The sequence below is a fragment of the Trichosurus vulpecula genome, chromosome 4 (assembly GCF_011100635.1).
Source record: "Trichosurus vulpecula isolate mTriVul1 chromosome 4, mTriVul1.pri, whole genome shotgun sequence".
Taxonomy (NCBI): Eukaryota; Metazoa; Chordata; class Mammalia; order Diprotodontia; family Phalangeridae; genus Trichosurus; species Trichosurus vulpecula.
The window spans coordinates 67,611,747-67,628,371 of NC_050576.1; the positions used below are offsets into that span (position 1 = coordinate 67,611,747).

Sequence of the window (16,625 nt, forward strand, 5' to 3'; positions counted from 1 at the left end):
AAAACAGATTAATTCGCTGACTGTGTCAAAAAATGTACTTCTCATTCTCCACCTCTAGTTCATCTCTCTGTCGAGAAGTGGAAAACTTGCTTCATCATAGGTCTTCTTAAATCATGATTAATCACTGTAGCATTCTTTCCTCGATCATCATCCATTTCCCACTCACTAAACCTGTGTTCCCCACAAAACTTCTCTGTCTTAAGCCCTTTTCTCTCCTCTCTCTACACTTTCTTGATGAATTATTAACTCTCATGGGTTCTACGTCCTCTCTACACAGATGACCCACTCTATATGTCAGCTATCATCTGTTTCCTAAAGTTCAGTCCCACAGGCGTCTCCAACTCATAGTGTCCAAAACAAAACCCTGACTCAATCCACCTTCAACGTTTCATTATCTCTGTTAAGATTACAATCATCGTTCTGGTCAGCAAGGTTCCCAACCAATTCATTCTTAACACTTCTGTCTCTTATCCCATTATATGGCTTGGTTGACCAGTCTTATTAATCTTGCCACTACAACATCTCTCACATCTTTCTTCTCCTTTTTTCCATGTGTACAGCTAGTACCTAGTTCATACCCTCATCACCTCTCACCTGGACTATTGCAGTAATAATTTCCTAGTTGATCTCCCTGCTTCAAATTTCTTTTTCCTTCAATCTGTCCTCCACCCAGCTGCCAAATTTATATTCCTAAAACAAGTCTGATTAGTTAAGTCACACCTGTGGTCAGGAATCTTCATTGACTTACCATTTCTTCTCATGGGTTACTACAGCACTCTCTTTGGTGATCATCCAGTAGCTGGTTCCCTCCCTAATCTTGCATTTTACTACCTTGTATTTATTTTGTGTTTATTCTTTATAGAATATTCAGAATGTAAGTTCCTTGCAAGTAGGGATTCTTTCTTTGTACTCATCACCCCAGCCCTTAGCATAGTGCCTTGCACATAACAGACACTTAATAAATACTTGTTGGTTGATTGATATATTCTGTATATATTTATATTTCTCCAATTTTTCTCCAGCAAAATAGCAGCTCCTTAAATGTAGGGATTGTTTCTTTGTATTTATATTCACTTTGCCTAGCACATAGTAGGTGCTTAACAAATGCTTGTTAATTGATTGATTTCGGATAAAATAACAAGTTCCTCAGCCTGGCACTTAATTCTTCATAAGGTAGAGCCAAGATGGCAGAGTAGCAGGAAGAAATATAGCCGGGCTCCCCTCAAAACCACTTTAAACCGACCTGGAAAATGCACTAGACCAAGTCCTGATGGGGAAATCCAAGAAAAAAATCAATTGAGTTATTTTTCCAACCCAGATTGTCATGGTGAGACATTGGAGATATGAGGTCTGGTCAGGAATACACCATGGGTATGGAGCACTCCAGTACAGAGAGAGGTTGTGCACTAGGGCAAGAAAAGGTCCCAGACCCCTACCAGGGCACCATGACTTCACACAGAGAGTGGGGAAAAGTGCCATCTGGCAGCTCTGTCACTTAATTACCCCCCATTCTAGGTCACAGATCCAGAGTGGATGGAGAAGAAGACCTGTACCCAGGGGTAGCGTGCCAGGATAAGGAACAGTTTTGTGCCCTATCTTGTGCCCCAAGGCAGCAGCAAGTTTAAAAGCAAGCAGCAATGGATGGCTCAGACTCCAGGAACAAATCAGGATCTCAGTTCCAGCTTCTGTCTGAAGCCCACAGAGGAATAACCAGGTCAAGTTCATAGTGGCTTGAGTCTAGCAGCATGGTACTATTGCTCAGACAGAAATTCAAGTCAAGAACTTGCAGACCTGAGGTCATTGGGGTCACAGACTTTGCCCTAAATCAGTCTATATTGGGAGCAATTAAAGCTTGTGGGTTCCCAGCCAGAGCTGTACCTGAGTTCCTGGAATTACAGAGCGTTTGGTATCCCCAAGGAAGCAGCAAAAGGAGCAATTCAGACTTTCCTTCCACAAGTACAAAGATCCCACCCCAAAAATCAAGCCCAAAGTCAGAAAGTAGGTTAATTGAATGAGCAAACAAAAAAAGAACACCATAAAGAGCTATTATGCTGTTAGAGATACACAAGACAGAAATCCAAAAGAAGAGAATGACTCTAAAACAAGCAAAGCCTCTGATAAAAACATTGCTTGGGCACAAATTCAACTAGAATTCTTAGAAGATGAAACAGAGTTTTTTAAAGTTGAAAATATTTTTATAAATGAGAGGAGAGCACTAAAGAAAAAAATGAAAAGAGAATGAGAAATATGGAAGCAAGAATTGGAAAGAAAGTTACCAGCTTTGCGCAAGAGATTTAGAAACAGATATAAGCCAGTGACTTCTTGAAGCAACAAGAAATATTAAAACTCAAAAAGTTAAAGAATTAGAAGAAAGCATAAGGCATCATAGCAAAAACAACTGACCTGAAAAACAGATCAAGGAGAAAAAATTTAAGAATCATTAGAGTACTTAAACACCTTGACAAAAAAAGAGCTGAGACATTGTATTTCGAGAAATCTTAAAAGAAAACTGCCCAGATCTCTTAGAAGCAAAGAGGAAAGTGGATATAGAATTTATAGTCACTATCTGAAAGAAAAAGTTCAAGATGAAAACACCCAAAAACATCATAGCCAAATCTACAACTTCCAAGTCAAAGAAAAAATCCTACAAGCAGCCAAAAAGAAAGAATCCAAGTACTGAAGGGTCACAGTAAGGATCACATGTGATTTATTTAACAGCCACCACTATGAAGGAGTAGAAAGCTTGGAATATGATATTCCAGAAGGCAAAGGATGTAGGCTTACAGGCAAGAATAATTTGCCTAATAAAACTGAGTATAATGCTACCAGGGTGGGGTGGGGGGGAGGAGAGGAAGAACCTTTAATAAAATAGAGGATTTCCAAGCATTCCTGATGAAGACCAGAGCTATGGAGAAATTTTGAAGTTCAAAAATAGGAATGAAGTGAACAAAAAATAAAGGACTAAACAAGGATAAAATCCCAGGAGATGATACGAGTGTACCTTCCAAAACCTATTGTAATCAGGAGTGCTAGACGGAATCTACTTAGAGGACCTAGGAATGGTTCTATTATGTCTTGATGATCTTAAAAGAATAATGAAATGAGAAAGGAAGGTTAGGAAAAATTATCTCAAATCAAGATGCACAAGTAGAAGTCTATATAAATGAGGGAGGAGGAGGGCCTGACACTTGAACCTCATTCTCATCTGAACTGGTCAAAGAAGGGAAGAATACAAACACACATAAAGAAATACATTCCACTCAACAAGGAAATAGAGAAGGGGAAATTGGAAGAAATTTGTTCTAAACAGAACAACCTCTATCTAAATAATTACAAAGACATTTATAGTTCTTTTCGAGGTGTCAAAAAATGGGAATCTGAGAGGGTGTCTATCAGCTGGGGAATGGCTGAACAAGTTATGGTATATAAATGTTGTGGAATACTATTTTGCAGTAAGAAATGATGAAGGGGATGGTTTCAGAGAAACCTGAGAAGATTTATATGAACTGATGTAGAGTAAAATGGGAAGAATCAGAACAACAATTTACGCAGTGACAATATCATAAAGATAAACAATTTCAAAAGATCATTGTAATAATCAGTCATCATTTGAGAGGGCCAGTAATGAAACATGCTACCCACCTCCTGATAGAGATGTTTAAGGCCCAGGGTATAGAATGAGGCATGTGTTTTGTCTATATTTATTTATACTTATATACATATAGATATACACACATATGCATAAGCATGCATATATAGGTATATGTGTATATTTATGCATATGTATGTATTATGTGTATATGTAAAAGTTTTTTGCTTGACTGTACATGTTTTCAACAGGGGTTTGGTTTTGTTTTCTATTTGGGAGGTTTGCAGGGAGAGAGAAAGCAGGTTTTTGTTAATTGAAAAAAAAAATAAGGTGTAATTTTTAAGAAACGTAAAGTTCTACCACCTCACACCTATCAGGGCTAATATGACAGAAAAGGAAAATAATGTGTTGGAAGGGATGTAGAAAAAGTGGGACACTAACGAATTATTGGTAGAGTTGAACTGATGCATTGTGCATTCCCTTTGACCCAGCAATACCACTACTGGATCTGTATCCTAAAGAGGTCAAAGGAAGAGTACCTATATACATAAAAATGTTCATAGCAGCTCTTTTTGTGCTGACAATTAGAAATTGAGGGGGATGCCTATCAGTTGGGGAAAGGCTGAACAAGTTGTGATGGAATATTATTGTGCTATAAGAAATCATGAGCAGGATGCTCCCAGAAAAACCTGGGAAGATGTATATGAACTGAAGCAAAGTAAAATGAGCAGAACCAGTAAAACATTGTACACAATAATAACTGCAGTGTTGTACAAAGATCAACTGTGAATGACTTAACTTTACTTAGCTTTTCTGAGCAATACAGTGATTCAAAACAAGTGCTATCTATCTCCAGAGAAAGAACTGATGGAGTCCAAATGAAAATCAAAGCACTTTTTTTTACTTTATTTTTCTTTTTTGTTTGTTTTCTTTTGCAACGTGGCTAATATGGAAATATATTTTTGCATAATTTCACATGTATAATCTATATCAAATTACCTTCTCAAGTAAGGGAGAGGAAGGATGGAGGGAGAAAATTTGGAACTCAAAATTTTTAAAAAACGAATGTTATCAAAAAAAATTTTACATGTAATTGAGAAAAATAAAAGAAAAATAGAGTTCTTCACAATTTGACTCCCACTTATCTTTCCACACTTAATTTATATCATCCTCCTTATTGTACTCTTATCTCCCAACTAGATTAGCCTACTAACAGTTTCCCAAAACAGATATTACATCTCATTTCTGTGCCTTAGCACAAGTTGTCTTATCTCTTCTCCCTGCCTGCAGCTCTTCTACGCTTTGATCTCTTAGAATCCTTAGCTTCCTTCAAGGTGCAGTTCAGATGCTATGTCCTATGAGAAGCCTTTCCTAACTGCCTCCCCCTTTTCCCAAGGTATAAGTACTCTTTCTTTCCTTAAATTAACTTTCATTTTAGGAAAACAGCAAGAAATGGGGGGGAGGGGGGGACGCGGGGATCTTTGCAACAATGTCTGATTTGAAAGATATATCTAGGAAACTAAGTCACAATTACAAGAAAAAAAAGTCGTTACCCAGATGATAAATGGTCAAAGTATACGAATTAGCAGTTTTCAGAGGAAGAAATCCAATCCATCGGTAGCCGTATTAAAAAGGGTCTAAACCACAAATAATTAGAGAAATGCAAGTTAAAGTAACTGTGGGGTACCATCTTGTACATATCAGTTCTGGGTCTCAGATCCAGGGCAGGATTGAAAAGAATACCAGTACAGGGAGAAGCATTCCCAGGTATGGAGGCCCTGTACTATGTTTTAAAAAAAAGTTAAACTGTTTTTATAAAAGGAATGACAGTGCTAGAGGGGAAAAATTGAAAAATAAATGAGAACGATAGAAGCAAGAGTTGGAAGGTGAATTAATAGGTTGGTGCAAGAGGTACAGCACCTTGCCCAAGCAGCAAACTCACTGAAAATTGGAATGAGCCAAATAGCAGTTAATAACCTCAGGAGGAAACAAGAAATATTAAAAGATAGTCAAAAGGTTGGAAAAAAAAAACAGAAGAAAATGCAAAAAAGTTATCTCAGCAAAGACAACTGACCTGAAAAATAGATCAAGAAACAATTTAAGAATCATCAGACTGTCTGAACATTGTGACCAAAAAAAAAAAAAGCCTAAACATCCTTTTTCAAGAAATCTTAAAACTACCCAGATGTCCTAGAACTGGAGAGCAAAGTAGAAAAAGAAAGAACCCATTGGTTGCCCCTTGAAAGAAACCCCAAAATGAAAATTCCCAGGTACAGTATAGCCGAAATCTAGAGCTTCCAGGTCAAAGAATACTGCAAGCAGATAGAAAGATTTCAAGTACCAAAGAACCATGGTTGGGATCACATATGATTTACTAGCCACCACTACTATGAAGTAGCAGAGAGGTTGGAATATGGTATTCCAGAAGGCAAAAGATAAGGGTTTACAGCTAAGAATAATTTACCAAGAAAAACTAATTATAATGCTACAGGGGAAAGAAAACTAGACTCTTAATGAAATAGAGGAATTCTAAGCATTCCTGATGAAAAGACTAGAACACAAGAGTTGAATACAGAAATACATTTTGCTCATCAGGGAAACATAAGAGAAAGAGTGGAGAGAAAGGGGTAGGATATATTAGAAGGAGAATGACTTAGAGAGAGGGTAGCTTAAGAGGATAAATTAATCTTACATAAAACAAAGGATGTACAAAAATATTTATAGCTCTTTCATGTGGCAAAGAATGGGACTTTGAGAGGGTACCCATAAATTGGGAAGTGACTGAGTGTTATGGTATATAATGTGAAGGAGTACTATTATACTGAACTCTTATCAGCATAATGATAGGATTCCAAAGGATCACCAATGAAATGTGCTACGCATCTCTTTATAGAGATGAAGGACTCAGAATGCAGAGTAAGACAGATTTCTTTTGGATAAGGCCAATGTAAGAATGTGTTTCAATTGACTACATACTCGTAATGGGTTTTGTTTTTCTTGTGATCTCATTGTAGGGCAAGGGGTGGTTAGGGTAGGAGAGTGAGAAGGTAGATCTTGACTGATTAAAACAAAATATATATTTTTTCATATTTTTTTATTTAATATATTTATTTTTCAGCATTGATTTTCACAAGAGTTTGAATTACAAATTTTCTCCCCATTTCTACCCTTCCCCCCACTCCAAGATGGCGTATATTCTGGTTGCTCCGTTCCCCAGTCAGCCCTCCCTTCTGTCACCCCACTCCCCTCCCATCCCCTTTTTCCTTCCTTTCTTGAGGGCAAGATAAATTTCTACGCCCCATGGCCTGTGTATCTTATTTTCTAGTTGCATGCAAAAACTTTTTTTTGTTGTTTTTGAACATCCGTTTTTAAAACTTTGAGTTCCAAATTCTCTCCCCTCTTCCCTCCCGACCCACCCTCCCTAAGAAGTCAAGCAGTTCAGCATAGGCCACATGTGTATCATTATGTAAAACCCTTCCACAATACTCATGTTGTAAAAGACTAATTATATTTTGCTCCTTCCTAACCTATCCCCCTTTATTGAATTTTCTCCCTTGACCCTGTCCCTTTTCAAAAGTGTTTGTTTTTGATTACCTCCTCCCCCATCTGCCCTCCTTTCTGTCATCCCCCCCCTTTTTTATCTTCTTCCTCCTTCTTTCCTGTGGCGTAAGATACCCAATTGAGTGTGTATGATATTCCCTCCTCAGGTCAAATCTGATGAGAGCAAGATTCACTCATTCCCCCTCACCTGCCTTCTCTTCCCTTCCTACAGAACTGCTTTTTCTTGCCACTTTTATGAGAGATAATTTACCCCATTCTATCTCTCTCTTTCTCCCTCTCTTAATATATTCCTCTCTCATCCCTTAATTTGATTTTATTTCTTTTAGATATCATCCCTTCATCTTCAACTCACCCTGTGCCCTCTCTCTCTCTCTCTTTATGCATATATATATATATACACATACATATATACATACACACACACACACGTGTATAAATATATATATATATATATATATATATATATATGTATATGCATATTCCCTTCAGCTACCCTAATACTGAGGTCTCATGAATCATACACATCATCTTTCCATGTAGGAATGTGAACAAAACACTTCAACTTTAGTAAGTCCCTTGCAATTTCTTTTTCTTGTTCTTTTTGTTGATTACCTTTTCATGTTTCTCTTGATTCTTGTGTTTAAAAGTCAAATTTTCTATTCAGCTCTGGTCTTTTCACTGAGAAAGCTTGAAAGTCCTCTATTTTATTGAAAGTCCATATTTTGCCTTGGAGCGTTATACTCAGTTTTGCTGGGTAGGTGATTCTTGGTTTTAATCCTAGCTCCTTTGACCTCTGGAATATCACATTCCAAGCCCTTCAATCTCTTAATGTAGAAGCTGCTAGATCTTGGGTTATTCTGATTGTGTTTGCACAATACTCAAATTGTTTCTTTCTGGCTACTTGCAGTATTTTCTCCTTGATCTGGGAGCTCTGGAATTTGGCAACAATATTCCTAGGAGATTTCTTTTTGGGATCTGTTTGAGGAGGCGATCTGTGGATTCTTTCAATTTCTGTTTTGCCCTGTGGCTCTAGAATATCAGGACGGTTCTCCTTGATAATTTCTTGAAAGATGATGTCTAGGCTCTTTTTTTGGTCATGGCTTTCAGGTAGTCCAATAATTTTTAAATTATCTCTCCTGGCTCTGTTTTCCAGGTCAGTGGTTTTTCTAATGAGTTATTTCACATTGTCTTCCACTTTTTCATTCCTTTGGTTCTGTTTTATAATATCTTGATTTCTCATCAAGTCACTAACTTCCACTTGCTCCAGTCTCATTTTTAAAGTAGTATTTTCTTCAGTGGTCTTTTGGACCTCCTTTTCCATTTGGCTAATTCTGCCTTTCAAGGCATTCGTCTCCTCATTGGCTTTTTGGAGCTCTTTTTCCATTTGAGTTAGTCTATTTTTTAAGGTGTTGTTTTCTTCAGTATATTTTTTAGTATTTTTTTGGGTCTCCTTTAGCAAGTCATTGACTTGTTTTTCATGGTTTTCTCGCATCCTTCTCATTTCTCTTCCCAATTTTTCCTCTACTTCTCTAACTTGCTTTTCCAACTCCTTTTTGAGCTCTTCCATGGCCTGAGACCAGTTCCTGTTTTTCTTGGAGGCTTTTGTTGTAGGTTCTTTGACTTTGTTGACTTCTTCTGGCTGTATGTTTTGGTCTTCTTTGCCACCAAAGAAAGATTCCAAAGTCTGAGACTGAATCTGGGTGCGTTTTCACTGCCTGGCCATGTTCCAAGCCAACTTACTTGACCCTTGAGTTTTTCAGCGGGGTATGACTGCTTGTAGAGTAAAGAGTACTTTGTTCCAAGCTTGAAGGATGCGCTATTGATTTCAGAGCTATTACAGCCAGCTCTGCCACACCAGCATTCCTCCTTCCCCAAGAACCCCCAACCCAGACTGGACTCAGATCTTCAGCAGGTTCTGCACTCCTGCTGTGATCCATCACTTAATTCCTCCCACCAGGTGGGCCTGGGGCCAGAAGCAACTGCAGCTGTAGTTCTGTAGCTGCCCCACCTCCGCTGTCCCCGGGGGGCAGTGGCAGAACGTCAAACTCTATCAACCTGTCCCCAGCAGCTTTTCCCATTAACCTTCTCTGCTGTCTTTGGTGTTTGTGGGTTGAGAAGTCTGGCAACTGCCACAGCTCACTGATTCAGGGCGCTAGGGCCCACCCCGCCTGGCTCCTGATCTGGTTGGTCTGCGCGGGCCATGCTGGACTCTGCTCCCCTCCGCTCCCAGCTCCGTGCGTGATAGACCTCACCCAGCAACCATCCAGGCTGTTCTAGGCTGGAGCCCTGCTTCCCTCTGCTATTTTGTGGGTTCTGCAGTTCTAGAATTGGTTCAGAGCCATTTTTTATAGGTTTTTGGAGGGACTTGGCAGGGAGCTTACGCTAGTCCCTGCTTTACAGCCGCCATCTTGGCTCCGCCCCCCAACAAAATATATTTTAACAAAAAAAAAAACTATACAGACATGGCAACTGGTATTACACATTTAGTTCAGTCTCTTGTTAAGGTACTTTTTGTCCCAAACTAAAACTTTTTATTTTGTAAAGGTTCATATTCATGTTCCAGGTTAAAGCAGAACTGAAAAGGCGGATTCATGATGAAAATAATAACTAAAACAACTCATAGTGTGATGTGTGCTATTGTTCTTATCATCTTTTATAGTAGCTGACATTTGTAACTTAGTTTGATATATGCTTGAGGTTTTCATCAAATTACATTCCTAAACTATGTTAAAGCTTGATAGTGTTACTCAGACCTCTAAAATAAAGTTGTCTTTCTTCTCCCAGAGACCTGGTGGATGAAGCTAAAAATTACCTTTTACTGCCACAAGAACGACCACTGATGCAAGGACCAAGGACACGTCCACGAAAACCTATTCGATGTGGAGAGGTACTGTTTGCAGGTTTGTGTCCAATGTGATTGGTGTGTGATCAACGTCTACCTATGGTACCCATTGCTGTACAAACTCTATGATTAGAAAGTAATGTGAGAAAAGAAGAGACTGACTGGCCAGGCCTTGTTCTTGGATAGGATTTCCATCTTAACAAGCTGGGGTTCACCTTTGGAATGTCAGTATTGTAGGGTTGATCACCTTCTGGGCAATGAATTGACACTAACCAAATTCAGACGATAACTATTCATGAGCTAGAATGCCACTGCATTTATAGGAGCTTTACCTGGCCTGATAAATTGTATTGTTTTTCCACCTCCCATTGGGTAAGTTTACTTAAGAAAACAAAAATCAAAAGGTTTTTTGGTGAGTAGAGAAATAACAATCAAGGGATAATGGATATTCTTAAGGGATATTTTTATGAAGTTGAGTAATTTAATGATTTCTCCTTCTCTGTTGTAGGAATATTTCTGCCTCAACAAAGAAATTAGAGCACTTTCTCTCTTAGGTACAGAATAAACACAAACCCGTATTTATTTGTTACCTGTCTTTTTTTTTTAAGTACACTTTATGCTTTCTGTTATGACAGTACCTCAGATGTGTTACTGTCACATCTCATCTCACATTTGCTACATTTTAGTCTACTTAATAAAACTGGAGAAACCCCTTCTTCCTCTTGATTGAGTTGTGTAATCTGATTTGGAAGAAACTAAAGAAATCATCTAGCACAACACGTATCTGAACAAGATTTTCCTCTGCAGTATCCCTGCTAACAAGAAGCCACTTTGCCTTTGTTTGGAGATCTCCATTAATGGGGAATTCTACTCTTAAAGCAGCCCATTCAACTTCTGGAGAGTTCTAACTGTGAGGAAGTTTTTTTCTATTAATGAAATACAACCTACCTCTGCAAAAACTTCCACCATTTGTGGTACATTGGAAAGAAGACTAGTTGGGAGTTAAAACATCTGGGTTTGAATCTTAGCTATGCCACTTACATGACTGTGAGCAAGTCACTTATTTTCTCTGGGCTTCAATTTCCTCATCTGTAAAATGAGCAAGCTGGATTAAATAATTTCTAAGTTCCCTTCTAGCTCTGACCCTGTTACATGTCCCTCCATTCCTCTTCCACATACAGCAATGCTAACATCTTTGTTCTTGCCATCACCTGCATGTATTCTACTTTCATGTTCAAAAACTGCCCAGCGAATTGTCCTTAAGCCCAAGTCAGGTCATATCACTCCCTTACTCAGTAACAAGTGGTTCCTATGTCTATCACTAGGAAAAAATAGAAACTTTTTTTTTGTTTAGATATGATTGTACACCTTTATTTAAAGACTCAGCTTGCTTAAATCAAGTTACAATAATAACATGTACCTGGGTCCCTTTAGAATTTTTAACTTTTTATTTGATATTTTAGTTTTCAACATTGATTTCCACATTTTGAGTTACAAATTTTCTCCCCATTTCTACCCTCCACCCTACTCCAAGATGGCATATATTCTGATTGCCCCATTCCAGTCAGCCCTCCCTTCTGTCACCCCACTCCCCCACCCCATACCCTTTCCCCTTACTTTCTTGTAGGGCAGGATATATTTCTGTGCCCCATTCCCTGTATATCTTATTTCTCAGTTGCATGCAAAAACACATTTTTCTTTTGAGCATCTGATTTTAAAACTTTGCATTCCAAATTCTCTCACCTCCTCCCTTTGCACCCACCCTTCCTAAGAAGGCAAGTAATTCAACATAGGCCACACATGTATCATTATTTAAAACCCTTCCACAATACTCATGTTGTGAAAGGCTAACGATATTTCCCTCCATCCTATCCTGTCCCCTTTATTCAGTTTTCTCCCTTGACCCCGTCCCTTTTCAAAAGCGTTTGCTTTTGATTACCACCTCCCCCTATCTGCCCTCCCTTCTATCATCCCCCTCTCTTATCCCCCTCCCCCCTACTTTCCTGTAGGGTAAGATACCCAATTGACTGTGTATGTTATTCCCTCCTCAAGTCAAATCCAATAAGAGCAAGATTCACTCATTCCCCCTCACCTGCCCCCTCTTCCCTTTCAACAGAACTGCCTTTTCTTGGCACTTTTAATGTGAGATAATTTACCCCATTCTGTCTCTCCCTTTCTCCCTCTCTCAATATATTCCCTCTCATCCCTTAATTTAATTTTATTTTTTTTAGATATCATCCCTTCATATTCAACTCACCCTGTGCCCTCTGTCTATATACCTACACATATTCCCTTCAACTGCTCTAATGCTGAGGAAGATCTCATGAATTACACACATCATCCTTCCATGTAGGAATGTAAACAAAACAGTTCAACTTTAGTAAGTCCCTTATGATTTCTCTTTCTTGTTTACCTTTTCATGTTTCTCTTGATTCTTGTGTTTGAAAGTCACATTTTCTATTCAGCTCTGGTCTTTTCACTGAGAAAGCTTGAAAGTCCTCTATTTTATTGAAAGTCCATATTTTGCCTTGGAGCATGATACTCAGTTTTTGCTGGGTAGGTGATTCTTGGTTTTAATCCTAGCTCCTTTGACCTCTGGAATATCATATTCCAAGCTCTTCGATCCGTTAATGCTAGATCTTGTGTTATCCTGATTGTGTTTCCACAATACTCAAATTGTTTCTTTCTGGCTACTTGCAGTATTTCCTCCTTGATCTGGGAGCTCTGGAATTTGGTGACAATATTCCTAGGAGATTTCTTTTTGGGATCTCTTTGAGGAGGCAATCTGTGGATTCTTTCAATTTCTGTTTTCCCCTCTGGCTCTAGAATATCAGGGCACTTTTCCTTGATAATTTCTTGAAAGATGATGTCTAGGCTCTTTTTTTGATCATGGCTTTCAGGTAGTCCAATAATTTTTAAATTATCTCTCCTGGATCTATTCTCCAGGTCAATGGTTTTTCCAATGAGATATTTCACATTGTCTTCCATTTTTTTCATTCCTTTGGTTCTGTTTTATAATATCTTGATTTCTTATAAAGTCACTACCTTCCACTTGCTCCAATCTAATTTTTAAGGTGGTTTTTTCTTCAGTGGTCTTTTGGACTTCCTTTTCCATTTGGCTAATTCTACCTTTCAAGGCATTCGTCTCCTCATTGGCTTTTTGGAGCTCTTTTGCCATTTGGGTTAGTCTATTTTTTAAGGTGTTATTTTCTTCAGTATTTTTTTGGGTCTCCTTTAGCAAGTCATTGACTTCTTTTTTTTTGTTTGTTTTTTATTTATTTATTTATTTTTTCATTGGCTTGTTTTTCATGGTTTTTCTTGCTTCTCTCTCATTTCTCTTCCCAATTTTTCCTCTACTTCTCTTACTTGCTTTTTCAAATCCTTTTTGAGATCTTCCATGGCCTGAGACCAATTCATATTTTTCTTAGAGGCTTTTGATGTAGGCTCTTTGACTTTGTTGACTTCTTCTGGCTGTATGTTTTGGTCTTCTTTGTCACCAAAAAAAGATTCTAGAGTGTGAATCTAGTCTGCATCCTTTTTTGCTGCCTGGCCATGTTCTCAGCCAACTACTTGACCCTTGAGCTTTTTGTCAGGGTGTGACTTTTTGTAGAGTAGAGAGTGCTTTGTCCGAAGCTTTAGGGGCTGCACTGCTGTTTTCAGAGCTACTTCTACACAGCATGCTGTACCACACCAGTGCTCCTCTTCCCCCAAGAACCGCCAACCAGGACCGTGACCCAGACCCAAGCAGGGCAAAGCAAGCCCTGCACTCCCGTTCTAGTCTGCTGCTTGATTCCTTCCACCATGTGAGCCAGGGACTCCGGAAGCAGCTGACATTGGAGCTCCACCACCGCAGCACCTCCACCACCCCCAGGGCTGGGGCTGACTGCTTTCTAACCTAGTCTAGCAGTTTCCCACTAACCTGCTCCATGGTCGTTTGTGGGTTGACAAGTCTGGTAACTGCCACAGCTCAATGATTCATGGCCCTGGGGCCTGCTGTGGGCCAACTCCCTGTCTGGTCTGTCCTGGCACAGCCTGCACTGGCCTGAGCTCCTCTCCCAGCACTGTGCAATAGACCCTCCCCAGCGACCTTCCAGGCCATCCTGGGCTGGAGACCCGCTTCCCTCTGCTATTTTGTGGGTTTTGCAGCTCTAGAATTTGTTCAGAGCCAGTTTTTACAGGTGTTTGGAGGGATTTGGGGGAGAGCTTAAGCAAGTCCCTGCTTTCCCGCCACCATCTTGGCTCTGCCCCCAAAGTCTTTTACTCGCACATAGCACACCTTTTGCACTGTCCATCTTCCATCTTGCAATAGACTTTCTCCTCTCCTGTGCCTTAGAGAATCCTTTGCTTTCTTCAACATGTAGCTCAGGCACCACCTTCTTCATGATTTCTTTCTTTATCCTTCCAAACTGTTAGTGCCATCACTACCTAACTACTTTATATTTAGCTACCTTATTACATTTTTTCATATTTAATCTCCATATGCATTCAGCACATACTTATACGAATACGTATTATTTTACACAATGCAATGTAAACTCTTCGAGCAGGAATTTTTTTCCTTTTTTGTCTGTATGCTAAACCCCTACCGCAGTGCCCAGCCCACAGTAGGCACTTAATGCCTATAAACACTTGTTGATTGATTAATAAAGAAGTGGAGGTAACAAGGATAGACTGTTCTCTATAGAAGATAAGCAGTAAAGAGGAGAATTTCTAGACAGTAGCAGAGTTAAGGGAAAAGTTGTTGCTTTTTAACATAAAGAAGACTTTAGTATGTTTTTAAGTGGAAGGAAAAGACCCAAAAGACAGAAATACTGAAAATATATCTAAGAGGAGAATGGTCATGGGAACAAAGTAACAGAAGAGGTGGGACAGATGGGGAACTATGGTTTCAGAGCTAGTCCTTCATTAAGGAAAAAGGCCTCATTCTCTGAGACTAAAAGGAACCAAGAAAGGATAGGTGAGGATATAGATTAAGAGGATCAGAGAGACATTTGCCATATAACAGATATTTATATTCAAATGGATCTCTGAACCCATGGGCATACAATGCAGGTGACAACCAATATGACTGTTGTCCACCCACCCAACATGCTAGGGCCCTACCCGCCTCATTTTAATATCATGAGGATACCATTGGAGAAGAGGAGCTAGCCATTATTTAGATCTCACATTACCATCTTGTTGTTTTTGCTTATGCATTTTTTTTATGTTTATCACTCTGCTTCTCTGAAATTCCTGGTGTTTTATGTGTTAGTCTACTCATTCTCACCTTTCCTAAAGAGTGATACTTTCTATTTTCACTTGTTCCTCTGAACAAGAATTTACCTTACCAGAGTAATCCATGTCTTTCAACTTCTCTTAATATTTACACAGTACTTGCAATATACTTTATTACGTTACCTCATCTGATTTTCACATTAACATTATGAGGTGCTATCAGTATTATTAGCATTTTACAAATGAGAGGTTAGGTGCCTTCCACTTAAATCTAGTTCACTTGCAAGACATGACATCACCTTCCTGATGTCATGGTCCTCTTCAAGAACAAAAGATGAATAACAACCCCAGACATTTTATATCTGCTGTCTCATTCTCAGAACAACAGCCTTCAAAACTGACCTTAAAAGGATTCCTTCCCTCTGCCCCACCTTGAGGGGAGCTTTTTAATACTAGTTTCGGGCTAACTTTTCCTGATTGATGAATGCAAGCTCAACTCACCCATTATATCTGGCCCCAGAGCATTCTTAACACCTATCCACTCAAATATTTTGCCACCTATCCTCCCCATCCTCTTCCACTTCTTGCTCTGGACACAGTAATCAAATCATTGCTACTCTTGCTTCTGGAAGAGGTGACATTTGACTGCTATGTGACTCCCCTCCATTCCTGAGCTTCCTGGACCAAGGCTACCCTCCCTGGCCATCATTCCCATGTATCTGTTGTCTCCCTGATTTGGATACTAGCATCTTGAGGGCAAAGACTGTCTCACTTTTTTATTTATATCCCCAGCACCAAGGATGGTTCATGGTACATAGTAGGTACTTAATAAATGCTTTTTAATTAATTTATTCATTCTGCCTCCACAGCATATCTTACATCTTTTCCTTCTCTCCGTTCACACAGCCATCAGTTCATAACCTGTCACCTGTACTATTGCAAGTCTCCTAACTGGATCCCCAACTTTTTGATTACTCTTCTATACAAACAAAATAATGTTTCTTAAGGTCATCTGACCACGTCACTCCCCTACTATAAAAGCTTTATTGCCTGATGTTTAAAGCTTTTCATTGTCTGGCTCCAGCCTATCTTCTTAGGCTTCTGTTTCCCTTCTCACACTCAATTTTCCAGCCAACCTGGCTTATCTTCTATAAGCCAGAGGCACCTTCTTCTCCTCTTTGCTACATTTTAAGACCCCCCCGACATCATCACTTTCTCCTTTACTCTGGCCTTTGATAAAGAGATGACTCTTTTCCTAGCCAAAGCCAGCCCCTTTACATTGACCCTCGACTCTCTCATCCCATCTTCTCCAGCAGTTTGTCACCATTATCATTCTTTCTCTGTCCAGTCTTCAGTTAGAGATTACCTCAGATCTAGTGGTTGCTTCATTGTTGATTAAAAACAAATTTCCCCATC

General features: G+C 39.2%; 1 protein-coding gene across 1 annotated transcript in view; it reads left to right on the forward strand.

The window, feature by feature from the left end:
- The window catches only part of KLHL20 (kelch like family member 20), a 62,377-nt gene that overhangs the window by 26,377 nt on the left and 19,375 nt on the right, over positions 1-16,625 (forward strand). The window contains exon 6 of the mRNA XM_036756059.1: positions 9,935-10,050. Within this exon, the coding sequence (XP_036611954.1) occupies positions 9,935-10,050 (116 nt within the window). The remainder of the gene's footprint in view (positions 1-9,934; positions 10,051-16,625) is intronic.